General features: G+C 36.0%; 1 protein-coding gene across 6 annotated transcripts in view; it reads right to left on the reverse strand.

The window, feature by feature from the left end:
- The window catches only part of LOC117412986 (phospholipid-transporting ATPase VB-like), a 76,513-nt gene that overhangs the window by 25,798 nt on the left and 25,986 nt on the right, over positions 1-24,729 (reverse strand). For 3 of the 6 annotated variants that reach the window (XM_058996941.1, XM_058996938.1, XM_058996940.1), the window contains 4 exons: positions 12,763-13,062; positions 11,470-11,664; positions 4,240-4,444; positions 821-906 (listed from right to left, as the gene is read on the reverse strand). In XM_058996941.1, coding sequence (XP_058852924.1) covers positions 821-906; positions 4,240-4,444; positions 11,470-11,664; positions 12,763-13,040 — 764 coding nt within the window. In that variant the 5' untranslated portion in view covers positions 13,041-13,062. Of the gene's footprint in view, positions 1-820; positions 907-4,239; positions 4,445-8,761; positions 9,333-11,469; positions 11,665-12,762; positions 13,063-16,376; positions 16,448-16,708; positions 16,870-24,729 lie in introns of those variants that run through there. The other 3 variants (XM_058996939.1, XM_058996937.1, XM_058996943.1) reach the window with 3 other exon arrangements.

The raw sequence follows: 24,729 nt of genomic DNA on the forward strand, positions 1-24,729 counted from the left end.
GTTAGTGATGAGAATCAACAGTGCTCCTGTTTTAAGCCAAAAAGTTAAAGTCAAAGAAAGAGCAGATGTCTCTAACTTCTCTACAAACTTAAACTTTAAGGCTTTTCCTCATTAGGCTGACTCAACAGTCAAGAACAATCCGTGCAAGGTCACGCTGCCTTCTCTGGAAGCTTAATGCAAATAGGAATGCAATGATAAATAATTGGAATTCTGCACACAGAGTGGAAAGGCTTTGACGAATTAAGTATTTTGCAGTGCCAGCAGACTACAAATTTCATCCCAGGTTTAACAGACATGCTCAGGGAGAAGTTTACAAGCATTCTAGCAAATCAGAACATTTCTTTACTTTAAGGGACTTAGTCATTCAAATTCAGTTCATTTAAGTATGTTTTCGTTGACCCTGACACTCTCCTCTCAGACTGATGCATAACACCAGTCTCCAATGTCTCCAAACTGGGTCCATGGAACGTCTTTCACTGCTAGGGGCTGAATTCAGCTAAAGGCTGTGCAAACCAAGACTAACCCAGGACAAGGTCAGTGAACAGACCAGGTAATTTGCCATCTGATTCAATGCAGATTGAATATGTGACCTGTTTCTCCCAAGGCTACTGATGAATAATGTAAAATATAAAATATACAATACTGTACAAGCACTAGCACTAACAAGGGGGCAGTTGAATAACTGATCTTCAGGATAGGATTAAAATGGAGATCATGCTGAAATTGCTAAAGACAGGTCTGTTTTAATGATCTTAACAATGGCTGCAAATATAAATGGCAAGTAGTGATTCCCTCTATTACCCAGTGTTTGCACACTTACATGTAACCTTTGAACCTGTTGAGGTCATTGTTTGGCTTCTCACATACAATCGTGCTGTTGAAATGCTCAGGTACAAATGGAGAGTCCTACAAAACAAAAACAGGAAAGCTAAATGTCATGTATCCCTGTGGCAATTTCTGCAGAACTTTGTATTCATGTTAAAGTACTGGTTAGGGCTTAAGAAATCATTTTAATTTCAAAGATGATTTGAATACAATCTAAAATGGTATTGTCTTATTATTGGTTTGTCATTGCTATATAATTACTGAATGGCATAATCCAAAACAACTTCTTACATTGAAACAAAAAAATCCAAAAAACAACAACAACACAGCTTGCTGACATAAACCCTACTTTTTATATAATTTCCATCAATTGTCAACTTGTCTTTTGTATTTTTTAATTACCTGTTTTGTAAATTCCTGCATTAAAGAACAACTTGTGCATTACTGCCCAAAACCAACACAAGAAATATTATTGTATAATAATATATGCTGAACCTACCATTATTCTATTTGTTATAGGTAGAATGAGACTTCATTGAGTTGGGATTGTGGCTTATGGAATTGAGATTTCAACATGCACCCCACCTAAAACTACACTATAACTATAACTGAAGCCTACATTTAAAATATACTAAAAACACACTGTATAGTACTGTAGTAACTTTCTTTAAGTTTGGGATAACCTCAAAAGGCTATTCTGTAGCAACAGACAAAGATGTTATTCAAAGTAATATATGCGCTTACAGACTGTGGTATAGAACATTTCAGGTTGCTTTTAGCTGTAGATTTGACATTTAACTAGAACAGGACAGCTTCCCCTTTGAAACATCACTCGTGGCATATTATTACTGAAACCAGTCTTAGAATGAAGTGTAACCTGTTGATGCGGTGAACTGCTTTAACATCACTCTTATTGTTATGTTCCATGTTGTGTGCACTAGTACTAAGGCTGTATTACTAAGAAACAAAATACATGGAGTGTTTATTTTCCAGGTGGAGGGATACACTGTGTTCACCTACCACTGTATTATTGTATTGTACTGTACTATGGAAAAACAAAGACGGTACAATGCAATGTCTTTTTTTTTTTATCTATTGTTAACTATAGGAGTGACTGCATGCAGTTCAAGCTATCTTTTGATGTCTCCACCACTGGGTACTACTCTTAGTCCTTCATCTACTTGAGTCAGAGAGAGCCTGGTGAGAGCCAAGGCATTCTCCAACTCTGTAACCTGAAAAATGCTCTTAATGTTATTCATTCTTCAGACTTGCAAACAGTTTAAATCTGCACTAATGAGTGTACTTTCAATTGGTAATTGTGTATTGGATCACTTAGCAATGCATGGTACAGAACTTTGAGAAGTGAATTGCTTTGAGGATGATCAGACATGCAAAATGATATTACAGTCTATAGGCATTATTTTACTGTGCTGATTAAATTAGGAACAATGCTGAGGATTATTGTGTCTTTTATGGGACAATGCTGAAATCACTGGGGTCAAGGTAACCTGCAATTAGCCCAATACATCTTCACAGAATGTACAAGGAAACAGATGAGAGACAAACATGCAGATTTGTTTTCAGCAGTTTTCCAAGCATAAAGAACACAAGACCTTGCTGGCTGAATAAGTCAATGTCACGCTGCACAATTTCCTGCAGATGTAATTAAAATGACCATATTAAAGAATTTAGCATCCTATTGACATCTGCATGACATTTCTCTCAAGATGAATTACAGGGTATTTATGTTCTGTGATAAGGCCAATAACAGCTGCACAGTGTCTTTTGTAAAAGTCTGGAAAGGGCGATTATATTTCCATTCTTCACCTTACTAATCAAACATGCGCCTCCATTATGCTGATGTCATTAATATGCTGAAGGTATTAGCAGATTAACACAGGGGTTATTTAGATGTATTTAGATGCAGATCGGTTTTGTCGTTTTAGGAGAAACGCATATGAGTTTTGTAATATGCAGACAAACACAAGGCCATAATTCTATAATGAATCATATATACATATTCAGTACAATAGTTCTCTCTAATGTGAAAACAATAATTCCTCTTCATAGGCAGGTGTGAGACTGCCATCACTTCATGAAGGGGTTACTTTTAAAGGCAGCCTATTAACTTGGTGTGGAAATGAAACAGCAATCTTATATTCTTATTGTTCAGATTCACCTTTCTGTTTCAATCATCACATCCTGGTGACTTTTTAATACTTTAGCATCTTGTGGACACAACAGAGCTTTCAGAATGGATAACCTCCAGGTGCATCTGATTAAGTGTGGGCTTTATTATTATTTATTAATTAATTTATTAATTTATTTATTTATTTACTTACTTATTTGCAGACACCCTTATCCAGGGCGACTTACAGTTACAAAATATCACATTACACAATATCACTTTACAGATAAGAGCAGTTATAAAGTATAGTAAAATCAGTAGAAAATAAGATCAAATTCAAATAAGAGCAAAACAAAGAATACAGTAAATAATTACCTTAAAGAGTGAATTCGACTAATTTGACAGTTAAACTCATAGTAAAGATATTTGCTTATAAGAGTAAATTCCATTAAGAGCTCATAGTAAGTATGATAAATGGATGAGGACGGTTTCAAATAAGATCAATTACAAAAAACGTGCATACGGTTACCTTTAAGAGTAAAATCAAGTACTAGATACAGGAAGTAATTAAGAGCAGTAGTAGAACACGGCAAAATATGGAGCAGTTCAGTGCAAGTATAGGATGATGCAAGTACTGGTACAACTGGGTGCCATATAGTCCAGTATAGTCGAGAATTATGAGGTTTACAGATGCTGTCTTAACTTGTCTACCTGCAACACTTTGCCCCTAGTGAATGCAAGGCATACCATTTTCTTTAATATATATTGTACTGATGTATTTGTTACACCCACTAGAGGCAGGGGTTGCAGGGGGACATTGTACTGCTCACTCTCTGGTTTCTATATAAATAATATAAATACATGTACATAATCTATGATATACCAGTATATCCAACTAACTAGGTCACAGTTTATTAGCCTATTCCTCAGCTCAGCTGTTGACAGAAGGCTTTGACTTAATCAGTTATTTTAAGCTTGGCAAAAGATTTCAGTGTACAGCAGTCATTATTCCGGATCCCAGTCTTCTGAACTACACTATTGTAGTGAAATGCATGCTGGTAGCAGCTGTAGAAACCAATCTTCAATATCATAAAATATGATGCCTGTAAAACATGTACATTTATTATATAACTGTAAATACAATACAGATTGCGATAAGTGCCGTGAACAAATCTGAAAAGGGTCCAGTAGCAACGGGCTGAGATTAGTGAGTCTACTATATCGACTTGTATTGTTAAAACCTGATTGGTAACCTTTGACATTCAGCCTTAAAGAGTCCCACTTACCGGACTCAGGAAGCCTCTCACTACCCGTCTCTGTTTGAGGTTGGTCTCGCCATCAAGGTTCGCTGTCTCGATGTGGCAGACGCCGTTTACGTCAGATGTGTGCAGCAGAAGAATGTCAGCTGGGATTATCTCATTGCAAACCACCTTCACAAAATCTCCAACCCGCACATCTTTCCAGCATCTCTCTACATAATCTTTATGTTTCCTGTAGTGGAAAAAAAATGTACATATATATAGCATTGAGTGTCAACATCACGAAACAGCCCAACAATGTTGCTGTTCCTCTTACTACTTTTGTTTGTTTTAACATCAGGATGTTGCAAGAGTGGAAAAGTTAGACAACTACACAGACGTTGGCCGACTGCATTTCATCTCTGTTTTCTGTGAGAAAGTACAAATTGCAGAAGGGTTTTTAACTTTCTAGTGTGTATTCCTGTAATATGTGACCTGCAGACATGACACACTCCACGCTAGTGTCTTGGCTTAGCATCGAAGACTTGATTATAAAGCATTGCCCAGGGCAGCATCTCAGTCCTGCAGATCAACCATTCTCTTCCTCAGCAGTTCTGTTAGCTTCATTTTATTGTATTTTAATGAAGCCTTGCAGCTTGTGAATCATTATTCAACTTGTACCTGCAGGTCTCTCTATTTCAAATGCCATATTTTATATGATCCATTAGGCTCACTGCCTGTTGCAGGCACAGTCTATTGTTCTTTTGGTTTTGCTTTTCCCAATAGTTCATAATGTAAATGGGACGTTTTCATTAAAATACTATTAAAATGTGTGTTTAATAAACTTTAAAACTAAATGATTTTGATACGTATCAAATCGGAATAAATCTTGTAATCCAAGCAAGCTTTATTATTATTATTATTTAAGAACAAGATTCAAGATACAGTAGCAATCTTTTAGGGATATCTGGAAGGTAAGTCACTAGGAATATATTTATTTCTCTCAGTAGTTCTTTTTTTGCTGGTTTAGGAACCTTAATTTAGAGCAGTATACCCCACACATGCTAAACCTTATATAAAACGAGTTATGAAATTAGATGCATTGCTTTTGCAGGCCCTGTTTTAAATTCTGCCTTGAGATAACCCTACATTAGGGTTATATCCAGGGTCATTGTAACACTACACAGGTCTATATCTTCCTGAATGACAATGGCTGTCCATCTGACACACATTTACAGTATAGTGTCCGTGTCACAGCTGCTGTTTCCATGCTGAAATCTTCCCAGCAACATGAAAAATCCTAGACCTGTGGGACAATTTCTGTTAATCGCCTTCATTACCAACCCCTGTGCTGATATGGTGGAATACATATTCTAATTATAAAATTATTATTAAGTATTAGTCTTATATTGATATATCCTTTCAGCGAGTGTCCATAGTGGAACTGGATTTTACAAAATAGTCAATAAAACATGGCACAGGTTTGTATGAATGATCCATTTTTTGTCCCTTTGCTTAATATCCCCTGTGGAGAAGAAGCCATTATTTATTAAGATGCACTGCTAAAAACCAATGACCTCTGACAGGCAAAAACTCACAGCTCCTAGAATACAAGCGAGGGTGTCTTCTTAGGTAAGGAGGCTGAGAAATTGCAGGTGCTTCATTTCAAGCCTGGTTCTTATCATGTGACTATTGCAAAATCTCAAAGCAAAGCTAACAAGTTCTCAGAAACAGAAACAAACACATCACACACACAAACACACACAACAGGTTCAGCCTGATGGTTTATACTTTTCTTTGATTTGACATTTCTTCCTGGCAGTGAACAATAGGCCAAGCCACGCAAAATGTACAAGTCAATGACGTCTAAAATTCCACCGGAGGCAACTGTTAAACAAGCAACAGAAATGAACCTGAACGGCAGGTATAACCTTTGAGCCAAGGAGTGGAAATGTTTATTGGGATTTTCCTTAAAAATGGGGTCCCTAACCATTCACGAACTGGTTGTGTAGCACAAATTTGAAATTCATATTTTCAATCTTATTAGTACTCTAAAATAGTTAAACAAACACTAGTACACCTCCTCACAGTTTGAACAATAAAGCCTATTTAGTCATAATGCATCTAAATTATTGTTCATTACTTCATGGGGCCATGTTTACTTTAAATCACTCCTTTATAATAACAATAAATCACATAAGAAAATGTAAAAGATGCCAAACAAGTACTCTTTCATGATAGTTCCTTCTGAATTACTTTATCTAACGAAAATAAATCAGGTGTAGTTTAGAATTTCATTCACATAACTGTACTTCTTTGTAATCTGATTAAAGGGTGACCTTTTCTAATGTAGGCAGTGCTGTACCAACACAATATACTAAAGTGCTTATGATTGGAGAGCGAGAGACTCCAAAGAGGTTTACAGAGTGTTGCAGATGCACACAAATGACAAGTGGCTTGTGGTGTTATTGTTGTTGTTATTATTATTATTGTTATTATTATTATTATTATTATTATTATTATTATTATTAATAATAATAATAATAATAATAATAATAATAATAATAGGATTACAAGTTTGAGAATATGCCTGATTTCACATACCTTGGACAGATCTTCCTAATGCTAATCAGGGTCTGTAAAGCCAGCTATCGTTCGTCAGCTGGCACTAATATTGCTCTAATTTAAGGTGACTTTAGTAGTCCAAACTTTGTGCTAAAATTAGGATTTGTGAAACCAGCTGCAGAAGTGTTGGTTTAAGGGGAAATACTATGTATTGTAATTTCAAGCTAGCTTGATTCAAAACATACTACTTATTAACACAGAACTCATTGTATAATATTCTATAATAAATTTATAGCCAGGAAATAAACTACTTACTAGAATGAATGAATGGGTTCACTTTAGGTAAAAGCAGCAATAAAATATTTAAAAGGAACCATTTAATTAACTGGAACGAGAAGCAAGGGAAGGACTTGAAACCCATTTAGGGAAAAATGTAGCAGAGTGTTACACTCACTGTTATCCGATAATCTATCGAAACGCTCTTTCTGTTAATCCATTGAGCAAACCGCAATATGTTTCAACATCCTTCCACAAAAAGGGACTAAATTAGCCACCTCAATCCTCAGGCACACAGCTCTAATCACTATTTCAATGACACAGACAAATGTGTGCGATTTAGGCCAAGCCTAGTTTCGCAGCTGTGCTTTTTCCAAAGACAGTACTGTACAAGAAATAAATGTAGGACATCAGTAAAAACTCAAATGTACAGCAAACGCAGCACTATGAACTCATTACCAGTCTTGCATTTTATTTATATATATATATATATATATATATATATATATATATATATATACCTTCCCTTTTCATCTACAATTTTTAACTTGTATAATCAATTCAGACATTACACTAATGGAATGGTTCTACTCAATCAAGCCTGCGGGGGTCACACAAATGGAGCTGCATCAACAGGGTTTAGGTTCTCAAACAGTGCATTGACTGGACAGTCCTTGAGAGAAAGAGTATTTGTCTGGAAGACTGATTACATATATTTTCATTGCTGATGAAGGTATTTCTACCTTAAAAGAACAGGAGGGCCACAATTTTCAAATTGCTACGTGATTAAATCACATGGAATTAGACACAATGCACTAAACACACGCAAACAGACAGCTGTAAGCAGATATACCGGTTTACATGCACAAAAACGAAAGAAAGAAAATAGCCTGCATACCACCAATTAGAAGTAAAGCATCTGGAATAAAGCCTATACAGTGCTCCCTCAATACGATAGGATTCTAGAACGCAATGATTTGGGTAATTCATGGTTCGGCCAGGTTATACGAGTACTATACTAAGTGCAAATCAGTAACATAAAAAAGGGGCACTGTATAGTGTTAAGAAGACAGTCCCATTTCCTTCTCATGGAACTGCACAAACAAAATAGTAAAGACTAACAAGGTACTTCAGCAACATGCCATGTAAAGGAAAAAATAAATAATTTAAACAAAAAAAAGAAAAAGTAGGTCAAAACTGGAGAAATGGTCAACAGGGATACAGGCTGCAACAACTCAGTCAATCAGGAATCCCCAGGACTTTATAGTATGTCTTGCAACAATGTCCATTCAAAGTTTCACTCATTTTTTGGACATAAGTTCTGAATACATAGCTAAGCCAATCAGAAACTAGTGGATCACCCAGCATGACTTATATTCTGAAGCTCTTATTAACCTGTACTAAGACATGCCACAATTGGATAAGATATTAACCGATATGGATAATTGGATGAGATATGAACTAATAATACAGGTAGAGTATTACTAAATACACACAGGTATAATATTGAGATTGTCTATTCACACATTACTGGTGAAATATTGTAGTTTGCTAGCTAGCTTGTTTCTTATGTTTTATATTTTTAACTGTCAAGATTAGTGTTTTGTAATTTGCTATGCAATTAAAAGGACAAGTCATAACACATAAATAAATGAATACATAAATAATATTACTAATAAAACAACAAGAAAAGGTGCATACATTGGTATAATTAGTACTGTCAGTTTACCTGCTGTAGAGGAAACAGCTCATATTATTCAATTCCTTATCCGCTTTGTATCTTCTATAGTCTTCATAGGCATCCTTAACAGCAGTAATGACCAATATAATACATATTGGAATGAGGGAAAATCCTGGCTGAAATGCATTTACAATCGGCACAAAATTCAAGGCAGCAATTGCCACAAAATACACATTGGCAAATCGGTGGAACTGCTCGAATAGGTTCTGGGGCACGAAAGACCACACTGTATACTTTGTGGTGTTGATAGAGTTGGTATCATAGTGCCGGTTAGGTTGGTCCCCTTTCCTGCGGTCTTCAAAAGGCAAGTTGGAGACCACTTCTCTTACTTTCACAACCTTCTTCTTTTTCAATCTTCTGAGTATTTTATTCCAGCTTTCTGGTATCCTAGGAGCCATAGCTGGAAGCAGCAGCCACACTTACCTTGTTAAAGGTTAGTCCTTGTCGCAGCTTGAAAAGCATATTTTATGCACCATATTTAAAAGGAGGCTGGCGACTTCTGACTGTTTTTGTTATTTGCCAGAGTTCAACGTTACTTAATCAAGTAGTTTTTGTTGAACTTATTTTGCGCAGAGGAGCCTACATTCCACACACCTTTTTGCCCTCAACGTCAAACCAGGTGTTATCCTATTACCATGTCTTACTGAAGGTTCAGACAAGCCCCACCTGGGTCCTAACTCCTGCCAGATTACAGGCCGTAAATCAGTCAGGTGCCTTAGTATTGTATCATTAAAAGCTAACTTGACAACAGTGGAAATTATTTATTTGCAATTCATTCTGCCCAATTTAATTATTTAATTATATATGAAGTGTGCATCTTACTTTTCTTGATGCTGGACTCTGCATTCAAACATTTCCAATAGCCACAATCTGTATGTGTGTTACAAAGATAATTCGGATAAAAGGACTTTCATATAATCCAACAGAAGCATTGGAAGAAAAACACAACCAGGGAAAAATCAACACTGTCTATCAATGAAAACAGATTTAATATGATTTTAGCTGATCTCAACCTAGGCCTGTATTAACCACCCAAAATATCCATAACCTGTAGCGGTATCCCAGCAATGCACAAGTTTTACAACGTTGTTTTCTGAGAATGTGTGGTTCTGGTGAAAATCAAGCAGCTATCTTATTCCTAGGGAAGTTAACAACTGCAATGTGTTGGGTGTGGAGCGTGATTACATTTTCATTTGAACCATTCCTCAAAGAACTGATCTGATCCCGAGTTCAGAAGATAAAGGGACTAACACAGAGGGCGATATAAAGAGCATGTTTTAGACATAGTGGGAGTTAACAAACTTCGTCATTAGTGTTATACAGAACCACAGGGTCTGCATCGCAACCCTCCCTGACAACAAGTCACACATCCAATATATGAGGAGTCAAACAAACATCTAAAAATGTATATAACCAAATACAGCTCTTTTAAATGAGTAAATTATCGTAATATATTGTATGATGTAATATATTGTACATTAATTCACCTTTAATGCACGCACTTCATTCTCATCACTTACGTCTGGTTACAAGTTTATTTTTCGCTTTGGTTTTCTTTCAATTGTAAGATTAGTTGAACCACTTATTTGTAAACTTCCGACAAAGTGCACAGCAACATGTCTTTAACTGAGAAACTTGACATGTTCCCTGAGTGACAGGCAGAGAAATTACTTTTATTTATTTATTTAAGAATAAATAAAAAATAACATTAGAACAACTGAGACTGTGCTAAAATACAAATGTGTCACACTGCACTTAGTACACAGGAGGCAGTGTAGAGATAATGTTGCAAAATTCACAGGAGGTTTTGCAAAGCCACTCTTGGTAAATTCCATGGATATCAAGGTCAGATTAAGCTGCCCATTAGCCAAATTCTAGGCCCCTAAACACACACCTCCTCCCACTACACATCACGGCTCTTAGATAATTGACAGGCTTGTCCCAGAGCATGATTCATTACTTGACCCAGAAGTGTTAGGGCTCAGTACGATTTCTGTTTTAGGTTAAATGCATTCAATGTTCTGCATGTACTCCAAAACAATAATTATATTTGTGGTACACTGTATGTGCATTATGCACATATCGGTAATGTATGCAGATTTAGTTTTGTTACTGTTTACCTACCAATACTAGCCTAAAAACAGTAAGTACATTGAATGAATACCTGGAACTAAAGTATTAAACAATGGCAAACAAAAACCTCACAATGTCACAAACAATAAATAAGCATGCTTACTTCTGAGGAAACAATAAAATCAACCAATCTGTTGGCAGGTGTGTGTATTTTCCTTGGCATCCCTGCATTAAGAAGGAGCACCCCCTTCCCATCATCAATGTTCTAGCACCATTTAAAATACACAGCTGATATTTTGGATCTGGGATCCAATCAGATCTCAATCTGGTTGACATGGAAAGAGCCACAGTATGTGGATGGGGAACCAGCAAAAATCAGGTGCCTGAGATAACCAATGGCCCAGTATGTACAGGGTAATAGTGGTACATTATTCTTAGATTTTTTCTTTGCATACATTGTTAATGTTGTGTTGAAAAAATACATATATAGCAGAATTGACATGAGCCATCAAAAATGGATAAGGTGCTGTACGACGACAAGCTGATTTTTGACCCTACTCAAGGTCAGACCTTGTATACATTTCTATTTATGCAACAATCATTATGCTAAATAATGTACCTACCAGTCAAAAGCCCTTGTTCTTGCATTGTTTACTTTCCTGTCAAAGCTGTATCTCCTGCAGTCTTCCAGCCCATCTTTCACAGCAATTACAGTCAGCACAACGACCAGGGGCAGCATTGTAATCTCCCTGTGGAAAACTTCCATCTGGGGGAACCAATTCAAAATCACCAGGAAAAGGAAATAAAGATTTGCAAGCCTAAAAAAGAAACCAAACAAACAATAAAATAAGATTACTTTTTAGGACACCAACTGGGTACTGTCAGTCATGCGCTGTAAACTGCATTCGTATGCAAAAAATGCTTAATTATTTGCCATTTTCTACATCAAAGCAATAATGAAACCAACTGATATAGTATCTTGAGTGATGTAGTGCCATTTAACACAAGCTTCTGTACACTTTTGATGTAATCCATACCAAGTTTGAAAACAGAAGATCTAACTCTGTAGGTCACAATTAAAACCATTTTACACCCTCTAGTGGGTGTAATGTAGGGATTTATATGTATTGTTCATTTTCTATCCCTTTAAATGTAGGGCAACAGTGTGGAGTAGTGGTTAGGGCTCTGGACTCTTGATCGGAGGGTTGTGGGTTCAATCCCCAGTGGGGGACACTGCTGTTGTACCCTTGAGCAAGGTACTTTACCTAGATTGCTCCAGTAAAAACCCAACTGTATAAATGGGTAATTGTATGTAAAATAATGTGATATGTGAAATAATGTATAATGTGATATCTTGTAACAATTCTAAGTCACCCTGGATAAGGGCGTCTGCTAAGAAATAAATAATAATAATAATAATAATAATAATAATAATAATAATAATAATAAAGGTGTCTTTAGAAAATCTAAATACTTTGCACTATCTGACCCTTTAAAGGGTACATAAGGACCTTTTTATTTCATTTTGTTACATGTTCCCAAATGTTTACGCAAGGTGTGTGTATTAAATTTATTTATTTATTTATTTATTTTTTTTACCCACATGGACCTCTAAGAAATACATTTCCCATCATCCTCCTGCTCACATATGTAACTGAGATGGATTTACCAGTCAGCAGGAGGATGATGGGACATGTAGTTCTGAGAGGTCCATGCGGGTACATGGGAAGCCATCTTGAGGCAGGGAATGCAATTTAAAAGTTTAAAAAAGTGGTCAAAATGTGTATGTGTATGTATGCTGTGCTGGCCACCATACATCTTTAATTAAAAGAAATGTACCTGTACAGTCACCTCAACTGAGTTCCATGAGACCAAAGCTGAAAGGAAAGTTGCATACGATAGAAATTGAGACTTACCGGTAGAACTGCTCCAAAAGGTTCTTTGGTAAAAAGCTGAGAAAAGTATACTTTGTAGTCCGTATTTTATTTCCAGGATAATTACTGGTGAACTTCTTAAAGTCTTGGATAAAGAGTCCATTGTTTGGAAAGACAATATGTTTGTTGTGCGGATAAATCCAATTTCTTTTTTGGGCGGTTGATCGGAGAAGTGGAGTTGTCTCAGAGTTTGTTTCAGAGGATTCTCTGGATGCCAGTTTTCGAAAGCGATGCCGTATCCAGTCCACAGAGAGTGACATTTTCCCCGGTAAATGATGACAGCTGCAACAAAGCACAAGACAAAAATACATCTAATATAGCCAGGATTGTATGCACAAAATGTAACTCAACAAACTACCAAATATTAGGCTATATGATAGAATACATACAGAGGCACTTCTTTACACAGAGTGGTGAGAGTATGGAATGGGTTAGCCAAGGTGTTAATGCTGAATCACTAGGATCTGTAAGACCCAACTTGAAGTTTTGAGATCAATCACCCACTACTGAACAAGCGTTACTGGACTGAATAGTCTCGTTTCATGTATGTTCTTATGTAAGGTTTAAAATAATTGCAAGGACAAACAAAAAGCCATATTATTAAGTGAGATACATAGTAGTTATTGCATGATAAATACACAGCCAATTTAAGTGTGATGTGAGAATGTGATTATTATCGTAATCATCATTATGATGTAACCTTATCTTTCTTTCCTGTGGTTTTAATTACTTATTTGTGTACCAAAGATCCTTTTTGAGACTAAACTAAACATCAGAAGTCACATAACAGTAACTAAAGTAAGGAACATTAAGATTGTTTTAAATTTACATTTAATAACCACTCACAGTTTTGCATAACCAGAACTAGATAATTTCCTTTAAAGATATGCTTATTGTAAAGTGAACCGCTACAGTATATCAAATGCTATCAGGTTCTAATCTGTGACGCTAACAATCATAATGGCTCTTTGTTGGAGATTTTAAAAGCCTGTAGGATCATTTGAACATGTTCCCAGCTCAACAACATTTATCTTTTTCCTGGAGAATGACATAATGGGACTGTTTTTGCTTCAGGCAACAATGCTTTCTGAAAGAAATAAAACATGTAAATGCATGTTGATTTCTTACTTTTTTTTTTGCTTTGTTTTTGTTTTTCATTACCTTTGTTACAAAATGAAAATTTGGACATTTAAACAACGTTTGTAGTACATTAGAGATGCACCACACAGTTGGCGTTTTAACTGGGCTCCTGGGGAGAAAGCACATCCCCCTTTGTTAGGACAGGAGCCGTCACCATTTGTGTACTGTATGTTCCTAATGGGATAACCTGTATAGTTATTTCAGTGGTATGACATTATATGTGGGAAATGCACTTTGTATAAAGTATTTGAAATTTGATCCTTGGTTCCAATTTACAGTGCACACAATCTTTACTATTGTTTTTTTTTGTTGTTGTTGAATTGTACTTTTACAATTTTTCAAAACCACCAATGGAAAAACTGGGCTACTTACATGTTAAGTATACTGCATCATGTAAGCGTTCTTTTGTTTTATTTATTTTTTTTTTTTTTTAGCACAGTCAATACTCTGGTTATTTGCAAAATAGATTAGAACCTGATAGCATTTGATATACTGTAGCGGTTCACTTTACAATAAGCATATCTTTAAAGGAAATTATCAAGTTCTGGTTATGCAAAGGACACCATAACATTAATCCTTGTCTCTAAATATGACACATATGCTATCGGCGTAAGAAAAAGCTCATTCCTTTCACCCTTCTAGTCACTGAACCATTAACACATCTATGAGTGTAATGTGTTGATCTTTAATCCTTATTGCATAACACTTTACTGATTGACAAAGTTTACTGATGCATATACAGAACACTTGTACTTGTTGGGGAGAAAATTGCCATTGAACATTTTAATAAGAACAGACCTAAAACTAGAGTCTGGTTGTATTCGATTATCTGCTACCAACACTTTACACAGACATTGAGAAACAGTTCTAGTCTCTGAATTGTACACATTTCTTTCAGCATTACTACTTACATAGTCAACAACTTCATAGCCTTTGAACTGTGTGAAAGATGGGTTTTTATTGCCAACAGAGAAGCTGAGATCATGCTGACCTGAGTATTTGTTTTTGCTCCTATGATAGCCCTACACCCTGTAGTGTTAGGGCAGTACTTTTTTAGGGTCCAAAAAAAAAAAAAAAAAAGGGGGGAGGCACATAAAAAAAGGCAGAGGGCGTGGGGGTCCCATTAAGACCCCAGCAACAGTAAAACAGGACGTTTTAAAATAGATCAAATAGATATAGTTTGCAGCATGTTAATGGGTTTAAAAGTAAAGAAGCCAGCAGGTTGAGATAAGAACCGGCCTCAAGGCTGAGACACAATAAAACAAGCTAGATCACACTGGAAGAGATTAAAGAATCCAGCTCACATAATGATCGTCTTATCAACATTTCAACATATACTACCGCTAAATAAAATTAAGAGCAGAAGGATAGATCGAGAAAAACTTTCAGAGTTGGTGTAATACACAGATATTCCACACGCTGCTGAAACTTTATCAACTTCATGGTGTGTTTCTAATATTGAAAGCAGATTAAAAAGAAATGAAATGCATGATTATGATAAACAATCTCACATTAGAAAAATGTTACTGAAGAAAACGTTTGTGAAATACTTTGAGGTGCAATTAGAATGCTGAAACTCATTTGCCATTAATTAAGATTTCAATACGATAATTCCCAGTTTTTTTTTTTGTTTTTTTTTAACTGGAAAAAAAGGGTTATACATTTGATTCCTCACTGCAGTAAATCACTGTTTGTTCATATTTCACCCAAAATGAAACAGAGAATGTGACCCTGTTCATGAAATATGTTTAAGCAATGTTGAATCCAATTTAAAATGATATGTTATAGAGAATGATAATTGAAATGTCATGGATAAAAAGGCTATTTAACTCAAATTTACCACACTTAAACTGCATAGCAATAAACTGTTACCATAACCTTATGTATATAATTTCTTGTTATTCAAATGTCCTGGCGACAGTACATTCACATTATTGATCTTTTCATTCCACAAGGGAAATTCCAGCAATGACCAGCACTGAAACATGTTTCAATGCTGACAAAGCAAACTATTAATTACAGTTACTGTGTTAAGTGTCACTCCTGTCTTCATGGAGAATGCTGTGGCTGCCGATTTTCCTCCTTGGGACATTTTAGTTAAACCCGTCATGTGGAAGTTGCTTAAGGAAACTGTCTGCGTGGAACAACATTAACATTCAGATACAATGTGTCTGTGTGTGGGTTTGTGATTAAAGTGATTGTACAGCAGCTTATAATAATTAAATGTTACCCGTTTTTCACTTCTATTAGCTGTACAGTCTAAAATGTGCCGTTTATAAAGAAACACATTATAGCAATATGATATCTGGTACTACATTAGTTTAATTTAACTCAGTTTCCATGTAAGACTGAGGCAGAAGCAGAGTCTGCACAGCCAGGGGTACAAATTGTTTAGAAAATTGGTGCTAAACTGTTTTGAAAGTTTAGCACCAGAGAGCCTACTGATGCTAACTTACCAAATCTTGTGGTCATGTGAGTAGTCCAGAAATGAAAACAAGTCTACTGGTGCCATAATTTAATGTTGCTGGCGCTACACAAGGTACCCTGATGCTAGAAACTAGCACCATAGCACCAAATTCGCACCGTGACAGCTATTGTCAGTTAAGGTTTTTGGAATGGGGTGGGGGCAGTCTATCACCTATGAGACAAATGCAAAGTTAAAATGAATTCACCAAGGCAGTTGATTAAAACCAAGGTAATGGAATACTGAACTGTGTCGTTCTAATTTGCAATCCAATTATCTCCTGATTAATGCTTTAGGTTTTTTAAGTGATATGCAGTCACTTACCTTGTGCTGTAATCAGCGCACAGCCAAAACAATCAAGGGAATGTATCGCAAGAGTGGGCTTCAGTGATATTCATGAGAAAGATGTACTGTATAATTATACAGTTATAGGATTGCTGATTTGCTCCTATGGGAAGGGGTGGAATGCCTGATTGGAAGCGTTTCTGGGTGATAAACAAACAGAGGAGATTAATACGGCACCCTGAGCGGTGCTTCTTCAGCATTACGGCACTTTAATGGTCTGCAGACTTCAATGGGGCATGTGGCATAAACAATAACATGTTTATAACATCCTAATCGCTCTTTCAAGTGTGCTTTCAGTATTAAGTATTGCCTCCGTGTGTTAAGACCACAGGAACACTCAAGCACTCCAATCAAAGAACAGGATAGGACAAATAGTAGTGGTTATTATGCAATACACAGAAAAGTGATAGACAGACTACCCCCCTACCCAAAACTACAACCGCACCTACATTTGCCTTTTACTTTTGAGTTACCCCTACCTATTTGTTCAGAGAAAGCCTCTGGTCTGTTTTCTAATTATAATTTGCAGACGTTCACTCACAATGCATCAATATGTTGCTTTGCAATTGTTTTTGTACTCAATACAAAAGCAAACTCTGATTTAAAGAGGAGACTAAAAACTTTGCAAACTTGCATCGTTCTACCATACACAGAAAAAATGATATGCAATACATTGGCTAGGCAATGTACTCGTAATGGATATCATTAAAAAGTTAAGATATGTTTATTAAATTTAGGATTTATATTTAGAACCAAACTGATGCAAACACCATTTAAGAGACAGGGAATGATGGCGCATACAGCTCAGCTTGTAAAACTATTTTATTTTTTGATTGCCAAAGGCACAAGCCTGCTTAAAATGTGTCATGTCATATTTCAATGTGTTCAGGATAAGGTCTCCTACACATTGGTTGTCTGATTTTGAAGACGATCACTCTGAATCCAATTTAAAATAGTATTTGAGAAGCTTACTTGACTTCCAAAAACAGAAAAAAACACCTTTAAACCCCCCCACAATACTCCATGTTCATGTTATATACCATATATATGTTTCCACAGAGAAAAAGACAAGTACAGATCAGTTTTGAGGTAGACCCTGCCACTAAGCAGGGAATATGCAGAACATGAAAAAAGCATTAGATGCCAGGGGACTGAACAGAGGACGAAGTTCAGAATGAATTGCATAATTTGATCACGACTATGAAGGCATTCCCGACACTGCAGAAGCTTGAATATATTCAATATTATATGAACACTACAAATATTTGAGAAGTTACACCCTTCATCTCAAGTCATGTTGAAGGGGATTGGAGGTCCAACTATTGAAGAGCACTCATCTTAAATGGACACTGCACAATTTTGATGAACAAAAGTCACAGCAAGTGGAAGCAGCACATACTAGCTTTTAATTAAAATCTAGGACCTTACAAAAGAAAATTCCAAGGCACTTGTCACATAATAGCTAGAAAAATCTGTATATACTGTAGAGTCACCATGAGCTCAAATCGGTAGTATAAGAACCACTTGAAAGGCTGTATCTCCTCGTACATGCTCTAGTTATCACTGAATATAAATGAACGCTTGTACAAATACAGGAATAGCTCTCACATGCTTACGGTATAATGCGTTTCTGAATTAGTTAGGGACTTGCTGTATATCGATTCAGATGTAATGTGTTAAGAGTCCAGCTGGGGGAGCTCAATCTTCTTGGAATGATTTCAGAAGGAGATCTCTCCATGGGCCATGGGTGGTTATCAAGCCTTACACATTTTGTTGACATTTTTAATTTTCACGGGAATAAATATTGTGTTTTCAGAACCGATATGAAAAAGGGTGTTCAAAGAGTGTTCCGTTCTCGTGAAAAACACATTATTGAAAAAGGCGGCAGGCAGATTTCAGAACAGATTAAAATGATTTGTTAGAGTATAAAAAGAGAAATAGTTGCATATGATGAATCTAAATGGGGTCAGCAATGCAAAACTACTGTATTCTATGCAGCACCTAGACTACAGATTCTGCTTTGCTTTGGTATGGCCTCATTTCACCAAGCAGTGCAAAACACTAGTTCCTAAATAATTAAATAATCATATAGAATCTCATCTACAGACTTGTGCCTTCCTTAATTCCAGAACATTACATCATAACACCCCCCCCCTTCCTTTTCAAATGTAATTATATAGTCTTCAATATTCTCAGTCAATTCTTTAAGACCTAATGTTTCATATAATTTCCCTGACGACAAAAAAAAACAATGCTCTTGGAATTGTATCTGGCCTATTACAAGATGATCAAAGACTTTTACAAGTAATCCAAATATTTGCTTACTGTACTTATCTTGTAAAGAATTGGATTTTGTAGCTTCTCACAATACTATACATATCAAATCATTCATTAGGCTTTCTTGCCACGTTACAGTATAACCTTAAATTCATACACTTTCCAAAGAATGGCAAGGTTTATTAGGTATTACGAGTCTAATGTAGGTTTGATCGATTCAAGGTTTCACAAATATGAAGTCTTTATTGAACAAGGATGTTACTGACTTTTTTCATGCTATCAAAATTGCATGGTAGCCTAATAGGAAAACACAGCGTGACCGTTGGGACATGCACAACTATAAATAATGAGGTGCTTTGTTATTATTATTATTATTATTATTATTATTATTATTATTGTTAATTTTTTAGCAGACGCCCTTATCCAGGGCGACTTACAATTGTTACAAGATATAACATTATTTTTACATTCAATTACCCATTTATACAGTTGGATTTTTACTGGAGCAATCTAGGTAAAGTACCTTGCTCAAGGGTACAGCAGCAGTGTCCCCCACTGGGGATTGAATCCACGACCCTCCGGTCAAGGGTCCAGAGCCCTAACCACTACTCCACACTCCCGCCCATTTAGCATGCAGTGCATAGTTCAAAAGTTTAGGAACTTTACAGAGTCTTTGGGAGAACCTGATTCTTAACCACAGGACGATGTACTTTCAGTGGTGTTTATAAGAAATCAGAAAGCTTCTGTGTTTTAAATGAAAAAAACACAGTGTAGCCTGTGGTAATAACAGACTGATGAATATTAGTTATGATTGTTTGCAATGGAAACTTTTTCTCTTTTATTCATACAGTATTTACACAGAATCTACATTGTATACAGTATATATCGATCTGATACATTAATCAATTGTCTCCAAAAACCACCTCACTCTAATTTTACCAAAGCTTCAGTCAACAGCCCATCCGGAATGCTTTTCTACTGTAAATTCCCCATCAAGCAAGAAAACATAATCATTTAAAAAAAACATTAATTCGTTTTGGCACTCGATGTTCCAAATTTTCTTTTAGCTGCAACCTCTTCAGCTTGTAATGAATGAGTCATGAATATTGCACAGAGCAGACCTCCCCTCTGCATGAATTAGCCCGTCCTTTTCTGTGGCAAGCGTTAACAGTGCGAAAAAAACTGCATCTGTCCACATTAATCAAACCATCAATCACAAACAAACCAGATGGATTCTAATGGCCTCCCTTGAAAATGGGGGTTTCCTCTAAAATTGAGGACAATTGACCTTGCTTGCTTCCAGGCCTTAAAACAACATCATACTCCAATTTCAATTTCGCTCAACAGTTCAAAGCAATCACTAGAAATATAATTACTTAATTATTCAAGGGAGTGTTTAACAAATCTGTCACACTTCCTACACCTGAGCCACACAGTCTACCCAATTTCCACATCCACGCTTTCTAGGACAAAAGATCAACCCTTGTATAAACACTCCAAAGCAGTCTTGATGAAGCTATAATATACAATGTCATTATCTCACACTAATACTGTACTGTATCCACCAGATTCACCCACAATGGCAGCAAGGAATTGAACGACCCAGTATAAACAACATGGTATATAGCTCATGGATGTTACATTTTATAAGAAGTCTGTCAACTTGTTGCTACACAAAAAATACTAACCATGTACTATATCAGGGAACAGGATGAGTAATCACAATTTAAAACAAATAGAAATAAATAAATGCTGTTGTTGGGTGGGGACAGTCCCCTTCGTTCCAGAGCATGGTATTATTGGGTGTAGTTTAAGCTTCCGGCTTTCAGAAGAGCCAATAAGCCCCATTAAAATTCAATGGTAGTACCTGAGAGAAAACCAGGGGTGTTACTCCAGTGTCGTGGCTAGGTTTCAATACCGGCTTTACTGAATTCTGACATATGCCAAATTTAACCTCAAACCCCTTTTTCTGAATTGAATTTTGGATCCAATATCTCCTTACACTAACCTGGCAGAAGCAAAATCAATTACAGTTCTCATGACTGCTTTGTTTGTGGGGAGATAGTTTGCAATGCTGTACGACCACAACGAATAAAAAGGAGGAAAGGCTAATGTTAGTATCATGAAAAGGAAGTTTGACCTACAGTCCAACAGACATATATGCCCGATGTCCCCACAATTGAACGTGTTTCTTTTTAGATATATCAAAAGTGTACGTACTGTACAGCTGCCTGCATTTCCTTACACACACATATATATAATAATAATATAAGTAATAGCAAGAAACTTGACTTGCGGTCTTTATCAATGTCTTTGATTATGTATGGTATCTAGTCAGAGCTTTGAGAACCATGTAACTCATTACAAATCACAGACCATTAGATACTAGTTTTAAAAAAAGTGTGAAGACTTCAATTAACACTGAAGCCAGCTCAATTTATTAACACGCTGCATTCTATGACATCTGTCGCAGAATTAAGAGATTTTTAGAATTGTGCACTATATTACCTAAAAAAAAAAAAAAAAAGGTAAAGGCAACTATAATTACATGATTCAATGCTTTAGGACCTGCTCAGGGATTTACTTTGGTTCTATTTAATAATTAAAGATTTAGTCAAAAACCAAGACCTGAACGAAAAAGTGCCAAGGTGGCTTACCTCTGATGTAAAATAATGAATTAAAAACTGTGTGTTCCCTTTATAAAAGTTGGTGCATCCCGTGTGTCTATTCTCATTCAGCACAGGACACAGATTAGACTGCGCTTGAATGCGGAGGGCTGTTCAGACTCCTGTGGAGTGCGCCTCCCGGCACAAGCAGATAAGAATACAAAATAAAATTGCAATTTTGTAGCACAGGAGTGCAAGGAGAATAATAAAAAGTACACAAGGACTTTTTTTTTTCTCCCCATGCAGGTCATACTAAAAAGAGGCATAATGAATTTCAACCATTAACTTTTCAACAACAATAATAGAAAAATAGTGTGCATCACAAAATGTAAGTCTATAGGGAGCGAAGTCAAGTAGACAGAAATTTTGGCTGGTGGCTTCATCAGAGTAGAAGACACTGCACAAGGCACTAGCCGAAACACTTGTCTGCTTGATTCAGACTTTTATAGTTTTACCTTAGAATTCTGAGTGTTTTGAAGTAATGGGTGTATGTCATAGAACCTTCACACATATAATTTAATAGGCAATGGTTCCTAATAAAGTGGCCACATCCTCAATTAGTGAAATCACATTCTGCCTAACTCCCTGTGTGCTACTCAAGTTGAAAAATCTTGCTCAGAACAAGAATTTGCTGTTTGGATTACTGTCGATACTTGATTATTCTGGAATACTAAAGGCATCTTCTGCCTACCAATAACTAGTCTCTTCTTTCTACGCATACAGTAGACTGATTAGTACATCTCTATGCATACTACACACATGTATTGTATCCTCTGTTATCTACACATGTTTGCTGATTTGAAATGCTGTTAATTTGTTTAGTCTGGGAAAGGCAATGTTGCTCTTTCCAGTCTTGGCTGCAGCATGATCTGATCTGAGGAATTGCATGCTTTTCGGTTTTCAAAAGGCAAGTAAACATAATTTGTCTCACACTCAATTGTGACATAACTTCAAAATAAATGAAAGTTACAATTAAAGCAGCTATAGAAATCAATTACTGTACGTCAGTACTTTGGTGCTTCACAAGACAAAAATAGCAAATTTTGTAATATCCTCACGCATCTCCTGAACTGACTGATTCAGAGCTATTGTTCCCACAGAGTTCAAAGAGGAACAGTTTCCATGGTGATCTTTATCAAGGTAAGGTACAGCATGTGAATTTTAAAGATCCCTGGAATGATAAGCCTGGCATAAGTAAGAAGAAATAAACACATTATGGTTGGTATTAAATTGATCTATACAGCGGCTGACTTTAATACAGCCGTCACTTAAATCATTAAAAGAAGGGGCTTTGTGGAACGTGCATTTCTTTTTAGAGTATTTGTATTTTTTAAATTGGCTAATAAAACGACGGGTTTGATCTAGATTTAATATATAAACAATGGCAAGATTTAGGGGCTTAGTGATCTGTGTGCCTGGAGATTTCAAAGAGTCTGAGCATTGCAGTGGTATTTCAATTCCTAGGGACCCGACACTATAACCTTTTAACCTTGCAAGCTTTACAAATTCCAGCTGCATTTGAAATGGTCTTTGTTCATGTTGAAATATTGTACACAGAGTGAATGAAACCAAGTTTTGATTTGAAAATCTTATTCACATAGCTGAATGGACTGCATATGATTGAAATATCTTACCAAGTTACCTAAGCTTCACTTCACATCAATGTTAAAATGTTCATAATTAAACAAGTACCCATTAAGCAAAACAGTTAATAAATGAAAACATGCAGAACGACTTACTGTTGTATTTATATTAAAAGCTCGCCCTTCTTCAAGCTGTACAAAACTATACCTGACCTTGGACAGATTACAAAACTGAATCCTCATTTAATGAAAGTACCTCCCAATTCAATACAGGAGATTAACCGTCTAATCTCAGGTCGTTTTCATGTTATCTTTTCTTGCTGCCAAAGTCTACAAAACATTATTTCTTTGTAATATGGGGTTGCTCCCATGCTTTTTATTTGAATATTCACTTTATTTACACAAGTACATTGTGACTTTAGGGAATACCATCTACACTGTACTTATACATCTGCTCTTGTAAGTTACTGGAATGACACACATCAGGGTCATTGGTCTGAATCACTCTGTAACAAATATAAAAAGGATCCTGAACCCAAAACCACATACGTTTTATTCAAGTGCAATGAACCGTAACTGCTGACTAAAAGATGTCAACACGTTTCTATATAATAAACACTGCCACTATAAAGTGCCTGTACAAAAATATTTATTCAGCTATCTTTGTATAAAACAAACAGAACAAAAAAAAGCCTAGAGAGCCATGTTTATCTGATAACATTTTACGATATGATATTTTACATTAGCCAGGCCTGCTTAAGATTTCAAAGTGGTGGGTCAATTTCACCAGCCACTTTCTGTGTGGGGTTCAGAATGTTGAAGTTATGCTGTAGTTTAGGCATAATTCTGCTTTCAAAAACGTCATTAAAAAGCCTTAGAATGCACTACAGGAAGTGTCACAAAGATACACTGACCATTCCATTCATGACCAATCTGTGGTGTGCACAACTCCCAAAGACCTATCTTCAAACTGTAAATATGGAGGTTCTAGGGCCACCGTTTCTAAACATTTAAGTAATTGTACACTATGGAGGACAGATCGACACACTTTGAAAACTGTTTTGTTAATCTTTATCAGCTTTTTGTTTTCTACTCACACCAACTTAGAATCCACTTTATGTTTGTGTAAATGTTTAGTTTAAGCTCTCCCTTTTTAACCTTTTTTTTTTTTTTTTTTAATCTAAATTTTACTCCAGGGTAGGGAAAGGCAAATCTCAGCAGCAATAATAAAATTACCACACTGATGGTTATGGCTTTGGCTATATTTTTCCATCAAGGAGCTTTTGTAAAAGCATTACGATATGCTAATGTTCGGAAATCATTCTGTTGCAGATGTAACATTATGTGTAGGGCTATTTCAAATCTCCATTATTTGAGACAGTCAGTTAAAATAGTGATGCAGCACAGCATATCAAGAGAAATAGACTACACTAGGCACTGGTTTGAAATTCCACTCTTAACACACAATTTAATT

This window comes from Acipenser ruthenus, chromosome 23, assembly GCF_902713425.1.
Source record: "Acipenser ruthenus chromosome 23, fAciRut3.2 maternal haplotype, whole genome shotgun sequence".
In the NCBI taxonomy this organism is placed as follows: Eukaryota; Metazoa; Chordata; class Actinopteri; order Acipenseriformes; family Acipenseridae; genus Acipenser; species Acipenser ruthenus.